At 43.1% G+C, this 14,273-nt stretch overlaps 1 protein-coding gene across 1 annotated transcript; it reads left to right on the forward strand.

Annotated features, from left to right (window-relative positions):
- The first annotated feature begins 335 nt into the window (after positions 1-335).
- Positions 336-13,850, forward strand: LOC120026890 (major histocompatibility complex class I-related gene protein-like). The gene is made up of 5 exons (XM_038971622.1): positions 336-432; positions 5,848-6,108; positions 9,322-9,600; positions 13,206-13,505; positions 13,735-13,850. The coding sequence occupies exons 1-5, from the start codon at positions 375-377 to the stop codon at positions 13,842-13,844; spliced, it is 1,008 nt and encodes a 335-aa protein (XP_038827550.1). The 5' UTR covers positions 336-374; the 3' UTR covers positions 13,845-13,850.
- Positions 13,851-14,273: the final 423 nt, after the last annotated feature.

Raw genomic sequence — 14,273 nt, forward strand, 5'->3', positions numbered from 1 at the left:
AAACATTATCTAAGACACATTATCTTGAGTTGCAATAAGCCATCAAAGTTAATAGTGAAAATATCTAGGCCCCCAACCCCAGGAACAATGACAACACGATTTTGGTCCTAATGGTTGACTGACTACACACAACTTGCTTTCAGTTTCTTAAGTCACCTGCTGCTTAGTTCCACCCGGATTCTAAAGATGCTTGAGCTGGCTAAATTCTCATTGGCTCAAAAACGATATATGAGCTCATTTTAACTTTGTGCGAAATATCTGTCATCTCATTTGTGTGTTATTGGTCAGGAGAGTGAGGTTGTCAGAGAGAACCTTCATATAAACACTATTTGGAGAGAACACATAGGCCAACTTCAGGACTGACGAACGTCAACATGAAGGGTTTTGTCTTGCTGGTGCTGGGAATAGGACTTCTTCATACAGCATCTGCTGGTCAGTAGAAAGTTATTTTAGATTTGACAAAAATATGACTTTTTTACGTTTATGTAGGTCATTTATTTAAGGCCTATGCTTAAATGGATACTATGGGATTTTGGCAATGAAGTCCTATATCTGCAACCTCGGAGCCAGATGAAGTCGTAGATATCATTTTTTATGTGCGTCTCCGCATGCAGTTTGCAGGAAGTTGCTAACTAGCGTTAGCGCAATGACTGGATCTCTATGGAAAATATGGCAAAACGCTAGTTAATATTGTCTCGCAAAACTACCTCTAGCTTCATTCGTACTGGATGCAGATACATCTGAATGGAGGTGGCAGTCCTGACAGTGGACACACACAATGGTAATCAACGTTGTTTCCACGTAATTTCAGTTAAATTATGTAAAACGTGGAATAGACGTTGAATTTAAATCTGTGCCCAGGGGGAGACAGTAGCATTTACATTGAAATAAACTGACATGAATCACAATGATGCACTGAGATTTAGAAAGCATGTTGACCAAGGAATAGTCTACTGCAGCCTAGGTTTATGCTTTAAATTCCTAGAAAAACACTTTTTTATTAATGGATTTATGCAGTATGGTCATTAGGGAAAAAATTATCTTTAGGCTATTTGGAATATTCAAAATCACTTTTGGATCTGCCACGAAAATATTTGTTTTTCACAATGGGCTTCTTTGTTGAATTTAGTTGTGCATAGCTATATGTTTTTGTAGTCCTGTAATATAATTCACTGGAATGTACAAACCTGAAGATTTGCTGTCTTTTAGTTACAAGGTTCTCGCTGTCTTGCCTAGTAGTACCTCGACATAACAATTGCCACACCTAACTGATCAGATGATAGTGGGTTGGTACTAGAGAAAGTTTAAGTCGTAATAGACATATGTGAGGGGTGCCATCATAGCTTGGAAATTTGTACTGTAATTCCAATCTTTTTAAGTTACAATATGTTCAATTTCAGTTCCAATCGTTTTGTGATGGTGAAGATGTAGGCTTTTATGAAGGTACATCAACTTCGCTTGCAAGAAAAAAAGGTTTGCCATGTTATTTTGCAGTAACATCCTCAAGGTGGCAGTATAATACCAGAAACAAAGCTATTGTGAGGTCTCTTATAGAAACATCCACTTGCCTATCAAATCTAATTTTATTTGCCACATGCGCCGAATACAACAGGTTTAGACTTTACCATAAAAAAACTTACGAGACCTTTACCAACGATGCAGAGTTAGATAAGACAAAATGTGATAATAACACAAGTTAGATAAGAAAATGTTGAATAATAACACAAGAGCAATAAAATACACAAGAATGAGGCTATATACAGGGAGTACAAGTACCATATTAATGTACAGGATCAGTACGAGGTAGTTGAGGTAGATATGTATATATAGGCAGGGTAAAGTGACTAGTCATCAGGATGGATAATCATAAGAGTAAGAAAAAAGAACTTGAGTAGCAGCAGCAGCATATATAATGAGCATGAAGAGTGTGTGTGTCAGACCTGTGCAGATAACTCAAGGTAGTCAAATATAGTTTATATAGAGTAAAACTAAAATGCAACTATTTTCTTTGATATTCAAATAAAGGTATCAGAAAACCAAATAATATTTTAAAGTATTTTGAATATATAAACATTTATTTTTATGGCTGCCAAATATTTGATGAAGAACCAAAACCTACAATCAGTAAATATAGTGTAACGACCCTGGGTTTATAAGCGCTCGGGCTAGGAGGTCGAGGGTTCGAGACCTGCTCCCTGCCTGTTTCATTACAATATGATTAATAGCACTTGGTTTGGAGGGCTCTCAGATATGAATCTTAGTATAAACTATAGCCTAGAATTAAATACATGAGGAACATGGAATCACATCAGCATTAGAGTGGACCACTTTTGCAGCTTCAAAATGACTAACAAATATATTTTCATAATGAGTGAGACGGTAATACAAGGTAATACAGTAACACTTGTCATGAAGTTCTTATACATGTGTAGTAACTTTGATAGCAACATTAAAACTGTTCTTGTGCAGGTGTATTACAACTTTTGGATCAACATTGTTAGCATGTTGTTACATAAGACTTTGGAAATTACTTTAGAATTGCATAATAATTGAGTTATTACATAAGTGGAATAAGGAACAGTCACTATTCCTCTTGTGTACAGTAGTTACAAAAACGTTCAGCGTATTGCTATGCAATTAAAATGCAACTACCAAAGCATTCTGTAACAACATGCTAATAAAATGTTGATCCAAAAGTTGTATTACACCGGCACAAGAACAGTTTAATGTTCAGTGTTACTGAGAAGGCTAACAGTAACAAAATATGGCTGTTAGGCTAAGTGTTGAAAGGATACTAAATATCCCAAAACTGCCTTCTTGAATCAACTACAGTCAAGTTAGGTGTAAAATCATGTCAGTTTGTATTCTGAGTAAACTATCCCTTTAAAGATGGTACAGTGTGTGTTTGAAACAAGAACACTTGTGCTCAGATGAACAATGAGGTTCAAAGTTGTTTTAGCCAAGCATCCAATTTGCTTTTAGTAACTCTTCAGTATTTTTTTAATTTATCTGTTATTTTACCAGGTAAGTTGACTGAGAACACATTCTCATTTACAGCAACAACCTGGGGAATAGTTACAGGGGAGAGGAGGGGGATGAATGAGCCAATTTTAAACTGGGGATTATTAGGTGACCATGATGGTTTGAGGGACAGATTGGGAATTTAGCCAGGACACCAGGGTTAACACCCCTATAATATGTGCCATGGGATCTTTAATGACCTCAGAGAGTCTGGACACATGTTTCACATCCCATTTGAAAGACAGCACCCTACACAGGGCAGTGTCCCCAATCAATTTTTTAGACCAGAGGAAAGAGTGCCTCCTACTGGCCCTCCAACACCACTTCCAGCAGCATCTGGTCTCCCATCCAGGGACTGACCAGGACCAACCCTGCTTAGCTTCAGAAGCAAGCCAGCAGTGGTATACAGCGTGGTATGCTGCTGGCTGGGGTTTTCAGGGATCATAAAATGTATTGCAGCTTTCAAGCTTTTCAGTGGCATGTTGAAAGAGTTATACAGTAGTTGAGTGTTACAACTTATTTATACGTATCTGTACAAAATATAATTGGTTTGACTTGATTGAGTACACCTGGGGCAATGGACATTCAGGAGAATGGATATTTACAAAATGTTCAGATAGAAATGTATTGTGTATATCAAATATGACTGTCAGATAGATTGGAATAGTATAGGAGATTGTGTTTGGTCTATTCATTTTATTTCTGTCTTCAACATGCAGTTCCAGATACAGACCTGTCATTAGTTGAAGAGATTCCCTAAAAACACTCCACTTTGATTACTTACACATCAGTTTAGGGGAATTAGGTTAAGGTTAGGGGAAATACTCTCCTAACCTGTTACGAAAAGTCATCTGTTATGAAAAATCACTTGTATCGAGGTGGCGTATTTTTAGGGAGTCCTATTAGTACAAGGCAGCCAATCCAATAGTTTCTGTATTCAAATATTTTTTTAAAGTAGTTACTTTCTCAGATCTGTATTCAAATAGTGTAAACAAGTATTTACTTTCTGATATCTGTATTCAAATAGTTTTGAAAAGTAGTCACTTTCTGAGATATTTATTCAAATAGTTATAAAAAGTAGTAATTTTTGGGGTCTGTATTCAAATTGTTCCCCCAGAATTAGTTTGACTTTCCACAAAGGATAGTTAAAACTTGTAATTCCAGGTCTGGTGTGTATGTGTGTGTGGCGACAGTATTTGTGTATGTGTTTGCTATGTGTGTGTGTCTGTGCGTATGTAGGGTGTGTGTGTGTCTGTGCGTATGTAGGGTATGTGGGTTTTCGTGAGTGTCAGTTTAAGTGAGCGTGTGTAGAATCTTGTGAGTGTGCCTAATAGGGTCAATGCAGATAGCCTGGTAACCATTTGATGAACTATTTAGCAGTCTTATGGCTTGGGGATAGAAGCTGTCTCGGGAACCTGTTGGTACGGCTTGCTGGACGGTAGCAGAGAGAACAGTCTATGGTTTGGGTGGCTGAAGTCTGACATTTTTTTCGGGCCTTCCTCTGACACTGCCTGATATAGAGGTCCTGGATGGCAGGGAGCTCGGCCCCAGTGATTTACTGATGACCAGCCTTTCAAAGCACTTCATGATTACAGATGTGAGTGCTATGGGACGATAGTCATTTAGGCAGGTTACCTTGGAGTTCTTGGGACAGGAACAATGGTGACCTGTTTAAAACATGTTGTGATTATAGACTGGGACAAGGAGTCACTCTCATCGGCCTATAGCTTGTTCAGAGTAACAACACTGGGGTGCTACTGACATATTCAGAAAAGAGGCTAAACAGTCAATTCTGCCACCTTTGAGAAACAGAATTGATGTCAGCATCACATTCATCACAGGACTTTAAACAATGACAGGTTTTGCACCTGGACACTGCAGTGTTATTCCTACAAAAATCCAGAAAATATTTGTGTTTTTTGGATTTTTCTCCCCTTAATTAAATATAATCCACTAATAGACTTTCATAAAAGTCTATTTTGATGCCATATTAACTTTAGCTGAGTGTGAACTGAATCAAATAGTTTTAACCACTTGGTAGTTCCTGTCGGGATGACTACAGTACAAGGTCAAAAGTAAAGTTGCTAAAGATTAGTGTCATCTATCAGTCTTACAGTGATAGTGGTCTTGGGCTTGACTTATTATCAATGAACTTACATTTACATTATTCAGCAGACGGTTTTATCCAGACTACTAACAGTCAAGTGTATACATTTTCAGTGATAGTGGGCTTGAGTTATTATCAATGTTTTTACATGTACATTATTTATCTGACACTAATCCAGAGCGACTTACAGTAGTGAGTGCATACATTTTCGTATTGGTCCCCCGTGCAATTCCAACCCACAACCCTGGCGTTGCAAGCATCATGTACTACCAACTGTGTACTACCAACAGGACCGTATCGTTTTCAAAATGTCCATGCTGTACATTTGGAAGGGATACCATGTTTTCACTTGTGTATATCACAGGTAATGAATCCACAGAAATATCTGCCTGGGAATATCACTTTGTTCCATTTCAAAATACTGTTCGTAACGTTAAGTGTGTCCATCTATATATCAGACACTGACTCCAGATCATTTTCTTGATAAAACATTCTTGGTTCTCCTTGACTGATACACAATATGTGTAATATCTAGAGGTTATATGCTGTCTTAGAAATGCTCAAAGTAATATTTAATAAACAACCAGTTTAATAAATAGTAGTGTGTGGAAACTAAAAAGTGAATATAGAGAAATGTAAACCTCTGTTCAGCCTACATGACTTTGAAAAACGATTATCTGTTCAGAATTCAACATTAACATTAACTTTCTTTCCTCTAGTGACTCACTCCCTGAAGTATTTCTACACTGCATCTTCTGAAGTTTCCAACTTCCCAGAGTTTGTGGTTGTGGGGATGGTGGATGGTGTTCAGATGGTTCACTATGACAGCAACAGCCAGAGAGCGGTGCCCAAACAGGACTGGATGAACAGGCATACAGACACACTGTACTGGGAGAGGAACACAGGGATTTTCTTGGGCTCCCAGCGGACTTTCAAAGCTGACGTCGATATTCTAAAGCAGCGTTTTAACCAAAGTGGAGGTAAGTCTTTCATCTTTACCTCATCTGATCAGTTGTGTTTGTATAAACTGTCAAAATCCCTTATTCTAGGAGACAAGAATGAATCAGGATTAGAGAAGTGATCACTAAAGTTACAGATCTAGAATATCAGGGATGTACAGATCTGCCCCTCCTTCCTGTTTCTGTTTCCTTTACACTTACCACACAGCATCATCTGCTGACTTCAGTATTTGAAAGTATCTAACATGGTCTCCTTTGTTTCTCTGCTTATGTTTACTGTATGTATGGTCCCACCAGCACAGCATTCATTTTAAAACTACTGTGTACTCTGTAAGTGTGTGAAGGACAGATAACTATGACCAAACCACTACTGTAAATGGCATCAAACTATAATCATCTTTATGCACTTATGGCATTGGTCTCTTTCCAATTACCTGAATGGCAGGTTGGTGAATGTCAGATTTCTCTGTGATCTCTGCTTGAGATACGTGCAAGTTTAATTTGTCAGTCAGTCCCTCAGTCAGTGTGTTATCCACACTGCCCTCCTGTGTGCCCCCCCTGTCCCTAACAGTAGAGCTGTAGTCTCCTCAGCCTCTCTGAGTGTCTCTCTGATCTGATGTAGAGAGAAGCAGAGAGAAGCAGAGCAGTAGAACATGATGATGATGATGATGATAGTGATGAAGATGATAGTGATGATGTGTCTTTGGTCTTCTCTGCTCTAATGGACCGTGACTCCCTGTGGGCTCTGCTGTTGGAGCTGATCAGGTCTCTCAGGAGAACTCTCTACTAGGGCTGACCCCATTTTAGTCGACTGGTTGATTGTTTGGTCGAAAGGCTGTTGGTCGAACGAGATTTGTTTAGTCGAGCAATTGCAATTATTGTTATTTTTTTTAATAGTGCACAAGCCACCTGTCTAATTGGCTCCTGTCTCAGTAGACTAATTAATTGGGGGATGGCACAGTTCATCAAAGAAACATGCTACTGAAATTGTATATGTTTCTATTCTCTAAGAACAATGGTGCAACACCAATAAATATAGTGTTATTTTATAACAAATGCGCTTTCTTAAAAAGTACCCGCAAAACACCAGTCTCAACGTCAACAGTGAAGAGGTGACTCCGGGATACTGGCCTTCTAGGCAGAGTTCTTTTGCCCATTTATCTTTTATTTTTATTGGCCAGTCTGAGATATGGCTTTTTCTTTGCAACTCTGCCAGGATCCCGGAGTCGCCTCTTCACTGTTGATGTTGAGACTGGTGTTTGGCAGGTACTATTTGATGAAGCTGCCAGTTGAGGACTTGTGAGGCGTCTGTTTCTCAAACTAGACTCTACTGTACTTGTCCTCTTGCTCATTTGTGCACTGGGGCCTCCCACTCCTCTTTCTATTCTGGTTAGAGACAGTTTGCGCTGTTCTGTGAAGGGAGTAGTACACAGCGTTATACGAGATCTTCAGTTTCTTGTTAATTTCTCGCATGGAATAGCCTTAATTTCTCAGAACAAGAATAGACTGGCGAGTTTCAGAAGAAAGTTCTTTGTTTCTGGCCATTTTGAGCCTATAATCGAACCCACAAATGCTGATGCTCCAGATACTCGAATAGTCTAAATAAATAAGGCCAGTTTTATTGCTTCTTTAATCAGAACAACAGTTTTTAGCTGTGCTAACATAATTGCAAAAAGGTTTTCTAATGATCAATTAGCCTTTTAAAATGATAACTTGGATTAGCTAACACAACGTGCCATTGGAACACAGGAGTGATGGTTGCTGTTAATGGGCCTCTGTATACCTATGAAGATATTCCATTAAAAATCAGCCGTTTCCAGCTACAATAGTCATTTACAACATTAACAAGGTCTACACTGTATTTCTGATCAATTTGATGTTATTTTAATTGACAAAAAAATTGCTTTTCTTTCAAAAACATGGACATTTCTAAGTGACCCCAAACTTTTGAACGGTAGTGTTTCTCTACAGAAATAAGACAGATCCTTCTTCTGTTGCCTCTGAGTGTTTGTTTAATAGCCTACTGTTTTGGTGAGCACCAAGCCTCACACAACCGCAAAATGTCAGATAAAGAAATGTCACACATTCGTCTGTTTTTAATATTTGCTATGCTTTAAAAAAGGCTTTAAAAATGTATTTCTTTAGAACAGACTGGTACAATTATAATTTATTTAGTGTTGTTTACACTGTTCCAAATGGTCAGGAACAATAATATTGTAATCTAACAGCACCTGTTTGTCACACATAATACTCAGACAGTTCTTGCTCCTCCACCCTCCTTTTTCATGATCTGCAGTAGTTTCTACAACTAAGTCACATGTCTTCCACACGTCTGACTTCCCCTTTCCCTCCTAAGCAACAAGTAAACATTCCCCCATTTCGAGTTTTTTCTTCATGTCCTCCACATCCATTTTGCTGTGTTATGGTGTTCGGAGTGTGTTATAAACAATTTATTGACGTGATTATGCTAGGCTATAGGTCAGGCACTATTTGTCACTATTTGTCATGTGCATGCGACACATACCTGTTCCACTTAAAGAGAGCATGGGTTGAGGTTATAGGGAATGTTTTTCCTAAACAAATGAGGGATTTCGGTTACAACTTTTCAGTCAGAGAAACAAGTAAGAAACAAAATGGCTGTAATTTTGTTGCAGCTTCAGCACCACGGACAGCGTGATAAACACTTGCTGTGTTGTGGTTGTGGTGCCTGTTCGCTGCAGCAGGGAGGAGAGAGAGACAACATGCGCCATTGAGAGATAATCTTCTTCATGTTAGTCTCTCCATCTCTCTCTCCTGTTGTTCCTGACTGAAGAGTATCCTCTCTCACTTCCTCTATTTATCTCTGACATCATCACTAGAGGACAGTCTTCATTTATCAACAGTGTTTTATTCATTTACACACCTCACTGAACTACAGTCCTACACAACATCCATTTGTTAGAATAACACTACTGTACTGAACACAATGTGTATCTTCAACACAGTAAATAGAACCAAGCCAACATCAGCTGGTGTAGAATAGATCCACACTCTCTGAGTCTCCTCATCAACTCTCTGTCTCTGTGGTGAAGGTGTGACATCATCATCACACTGTAGAGGTCTGAGCTGATCTGTTTTATTCCAGTCTGGTTGAACAACTAATACATGATGATAGAGATCCCACTGGCAGACTGAATCTGGAGAACAGATGGAGCAATGCACAGTGTTAATGATCCTCCCCCCTCTGTCTCTCAGGTGTGCATATTGTTCAGAAGATGTACGGCTGTGAGTGGAACGAGGACACTGGAGTCACAGAGGGGTTTATGCAGTATGGATATGATGGAGAGGATTGTGTGGCATTTGACCTGAAGACCAAGACATGGATCGCTCCAAAACCACAGGCAGTCATCACCAAACACAAGTGGGACAATGACATGTCTTACAATGAGCAGCAGAAACACTACCTCACCCAGACCTGCATTGATTGGCTGAAGAAGTATCTGGACTATGGGAAGAGCACTCTGAAGAGGACAGGTACAGAGACGCATGACATGACATAGCTCCACTGACAGGAATTATGTGATATTTCTTTATCAGGAATCATTTCAAAATCAATTGTTTTTAAGTCACATGAAATTGTTGTTTTGAATGACAATAGTATTATCTTTAAAAACATTTATCATTTAACTGTCATTTTCTCTACTGCTACCCTCTCTGTCATTTTCTCTCTACTGCTACCCTCTCTGTCATTTTATCTGTACTGCTACCCTCTCTGTAATTTTCTCTCTACTGCTACCCTCTCTGTCTTTTTCTCTCTACTGCTAACCTGTCTGTGATTTTCTCTCTACTGCTACCCTCTCTTTCATTTTCTTTCCCATCTCTATCTGTGTGCGTCTGTGTAACGGATTTCCTCCTCCTCTTCATCCGAAGAGGAGGAGCAGGGATTCGACCAAAACGCAGCGTTGTGAAATGACATATTATTTATTTAAACAAGACAAAAAACGAACTATACTTGATACTAAACAAAATAACAAAACGATGTAGACAGACCTGGACGTAAGAACTTACATGTAACGAAGAACGCACGAACAGGAAAAATAACTACACAAAACGAACGAACGGACAAACAAACCGAAACAGTCCCGTGTGGCGCGACAGACACAGACACAGGAAACAACCACCCACAACAAACAATGTGAAACCACCTACCTTAATATGGCTCTCAATCAGAGGAAACGTAAACCACCTGCCTCTAATTGAGAACCATATCAGGTCACCCCTAAACCAACATAGAAACACATAACATAGACTGCCCACCCAAACTCACGCCCTGACCGACTAACACATACAAAATAACAGAAAACAGGTCAGGAACGTGACATAACCCCCCCCTCAAGGTGCGTACTCCGGACGCACCACCAAAAGTCTAGGGGAGGGTCTGGGTGGGCATCTGACCACGGTGGTGGCTCAGGCTCTGGGCGAGGTCCCCACCCCACCATAGTCAATCCCAGCTTACGTTTCCCCCTCCGAATGACCACCCTCCTATTCCACCCACTTAATTTAAAGGGTAACATCGAGATAAAGGGCAGCACTGGGACAAGGGGCAGCACCGGGATAAGGTAGCTCAGGACAGAGAGGTAGATCAGGATAGAGAGGTAGCTCAGGATAGAGGGGCAACTCCGGACTGAAGGGCAGCTCCGGACAGAGAGACAGCTCTGGACTGAGGGGCAGTTCTGGATTAATGGCAGCTCCGGGCTGAGGGGCAGCTCATGGCTGGCTGACAGCTCTGGACGCTCATGGCTGGCTGACGGCTCTGGACGCTCATGGCTGGCTGACGGCTCTGGACGCTCATGGCTGCCTGACGGCTCTGGACGCTCACGGCTGGCTGACGGCTCTGGACGCTCACGGCTGGCTGACGGCTCTGGACGCTCACGGCTGGCTGACGGCTCTGGACGCTCACGGCTGGCTGACGGCTCTGGACGCTCACGGCTGGCTGACGGCTCTGGACGCTCACGGCTGGCTGACGGCTCTGGACGCTCACGGCTGGCTGACGGCTCTGGACGCTCACGGCTGGCTGACGGCTCTGGACGCTCATGGCTCGCTGGCGGCTCTGGCAGATCCTGTCTGGTTGGCGGCTCTGGCAGATCCTGTTTGGTTGGCGGCTCTGGCAGATCCTGTCTGGTTGGCGGCTCTGGCAGATCCTGTCTGGTTGGCGGCTCTGGCAGATCCTGTCTGGTTGGCGGCTCTGGCAGATCCTGACTGACGAATGGCTCTAGCGGCTCCTGACTGACGAATGGCTCTGACGGCTCGGGACAGACGGGCGGCTCTAATGGCTCGGGACAGACGGATGGCTCAGATGGCGCTGGATAGACGGATGGCCCAGATGGCGCTGGATAGACGGATGGCTCAGATGGCGCTGTGTAGACGGATGGCTCAGATGGCACTGGGCAGACGGATGGCTCAGATGGCACTGGGCAGACGGATGGCTCAGATGGCACTGGGCAGACGGATGGCTCAGATGGCACTGGGCAGACGGATGGCTCTGGCCGGATGAGGCGCACTGTAGGCCTGGTGCGTGGTGCCGGAACTGGAGGCACCGGGCTAAGGACACGCACCTTCAGGCTAGTGCGGGGAGCAGGGACAGGGCACACTGGACTCTCAAAGCGTACTATGGACCTGGTGCGTGGTACCGGCACTGGTGGCACCGGGCTGAGGGCACGCACATCAGGACGAGTACGGGGAGAAGGAACAGTGTGTACAGGGCTCTGGAGACGCACAGGCGGCTTAGTGCGTGGTGCCGGAACTGGAGGCACTGGGCTGGAGACACGCACCATAGGGAGAGTGCGTGGAGGAGGAACAGGGCTCTGGAAACGCACTGGAAGCCTGGTGCGTGGTGTAGGCACTGGTGGTACTAGGCTGGGGCGGGGAGGTGGCGCCGGAAATACCGGACCGTGCAGGCGTACTGGCTCCCTTGAGCACCGAGCCTGCCCAACCTTACCTGGTTGAATGCTCACCATCGCCCGACCAGTGCGGGGAGGTGGAATAACCCGCACCGGGCTATGTAGGCGAACCGGGGACACCATGCGTAAAGCTGGTGCCATGTATGCCGGCCCGAGGAGACGCACTGGAGACCAGACGCGTTGAGCCGGCTTCATGGCACCTGGCTCAATGCCCAATCTAGCCCTACCAGTGCGGGGAGGTGGAATAACCCGCACCGGGCTATGAACACGTACAGGAGACACCGTGCGCTCTACTGCGTAACACGGTGTCTGCCCATACTCCCGCTCTCCACGGTTAGCCTGGGAAGTGGGCGCAGGTCTCCTACCTGCCCTTGGCCCACTACCTCTTAGCCCCCCCCAATACATTTTTGGGGTTTCTTCGCGGGCTTCCAGCCACGTCTCCTTGCTGCCTCCTCATACCACCGCTCTTGGGCTCTCGCTGCCTCCATCTCCTCACGAGCGCGGCGATATTCTCCAATATGAGCCCAGTGTCCTTTTCCTTCCAATATTTCCTCCCAAGTCCACGAGTCCTGATTACTTGGCCGCTGCTCAAACTCACACTGCTTGGTCCTGGTGTGGTGGGTGGTTCTGTAACGGATTTCCTCCTCCTCTTCATCCGAAGAGGAGGAGCAGGGATTCGACCAAAACGCAGCGTTGTGAAATGACATATTATTTATTTAAACAAGACAAAAACGAACTATACTTGATACTAAACAAAATAATAAAAACGATGTAGACAGACCTGGACGTAAGAACTTACATGTAACGAAGAACGCACGAACAGGAAAAATGACTACACAAAACGAACGAACGAACAAACAAACCGAAACTGTCCCGTGTGGCGCAACATACACAGACACAGGAAACAACCACCCACAACAAACAATGTGAAACCACCTACCTTAATATGGCTCTCAATCAGAGGAAACGTAAACCACCTGCCTCTAATTGAGAACCATATCAGGTCACCCATCAACCAACATAGAAACACATAACATAGACTGCCCACCCAAACTCACGCCCTGACCGACTAACACATATAACAATAACAGAAAACAGGTCAGGAACGTGACAGTCTGTCTATTACCCCTCTCAACATTACACTACACTCTCTTCCCTTCCCCCCTTCTCTCTCTCCAGTCCCTCCCTCAGTGTCTCTGCTCCAGAAGACTCCCTCCTCTCCAGTGACCTGCCACGCTACAGGTTTCTACCCCAGTGGAGTCAAGGTAGTCTGGATAAAAGATGGACAAGAACACCATGAAGATGTGGAGAATGGAGAGACTCTTCCCAACGATGATGGAACCTTCCAGAAAAGCACCCACCTCAGAGTGACGCCTGAGGAGTGGAAGAATAACAAGTATCAGTGTGTGGTTCAGGTCACTGGTATTAAGGTGGACTTCATCAAGGTTCTGACTGAGTCTGAGATCCAGACTAACAGGGGTAAGAGGGAGATATTAAAATGTACACTATAGCCAACCCTCCTACTGAATGTACCCATTATTCCTCATTTGTTCACTCATCTGCTCAGTACAGCTACCTGTCTGACTGCATGTTCTCATTGACCTCCTGACATTTTTATCAACATTGAGGGATGCTGCTTGGAATTAATTTGAGATAAAAATGTATAATCTAGCATTATTGTCTGAATGCTCTGTTTTGATTATTACAGGTGCAAATGACCCAAACGCCATTGGCTCCGGCCCCGTCATTGGAGTTGCTGTAGCTCTCCTGGTCGTTGTTGTTGCTGTTGTTGGGGTCGTCATTTGGAAGAAGAAGTAGAAGAACGAGAAAGGTGTGAGGAGAAAGACCTCTTTCTATTGTCATATGTAGGCTACACTGTCATCTTAGATATTATCAGTTGTGATGTAGTTTAGAAGTAGTAGCCATAGTACTGGTTTACAAGTAATACAGTTGTACAGTCTAGTTAGTGATGGTAGAAGTGTGTTTGATTTGATCTGATTCATGTAATTAAAGAGTCATCTTGTCACTCATGTTGTGTGACGTCTGCAGTAGGAATACAGGATTCAGAATACGGTCATACATGATGTTCTCTTGTAATATTTCAACAAAGCCAGAGTCAATAATAACATGACGTTTATCTCTGTTTCAGGCTTTGTTCCAGACAGCTGTATGTGGGGACCTTCATGCCATCAGAGCCTGACGTATGTTGAACGTTGAACAAGAGACCTCGGTTTATTGTTTTTGTAA

Source organism: Salvelinus namaycush, chromosome 32, assembly GCF_016432855.1.
Source record: "Salvelinus namaycush isolate Seneca chromosome 32, SaNama_1.0, whole genome shotgun sequence".
Taxonomy (NCBI): domain Eukaryota; kingdom Metazoa; phylum Chordata; class Actinopteri; order Salmoniformes; family Salmonidae; genus Salvelinus; species Salvelinus namaycush.

What these genes read in the sequence shown, in the direction of transcription:
- LOC120026890 (XM_038971622.1), top strand. Translation starts at nt 375, where the DNA reads ATGAAGGGTTTTGTCTTGCTGGTGCTGGGAATAGGACTTCTTCATACA. An exon ending in TCTTCATACAGCATCTGCTG is followed by an intron (nt 433 to 5,847) that starts GTCAGTAGAAAG and finishes TCTTTCCTCTAG; the next exon opens with TGACTCACTCCCTGAAGTAT. An exon ending in GAGCACTCTGAAGAGGACAG is followed by an intron (nt 9,601 to 13,205) that starts GTACAGAGACGC and finishes CTCTCTCTCCAG; the next exon opens with TCCCTCCCTCAGTGTCTCTG.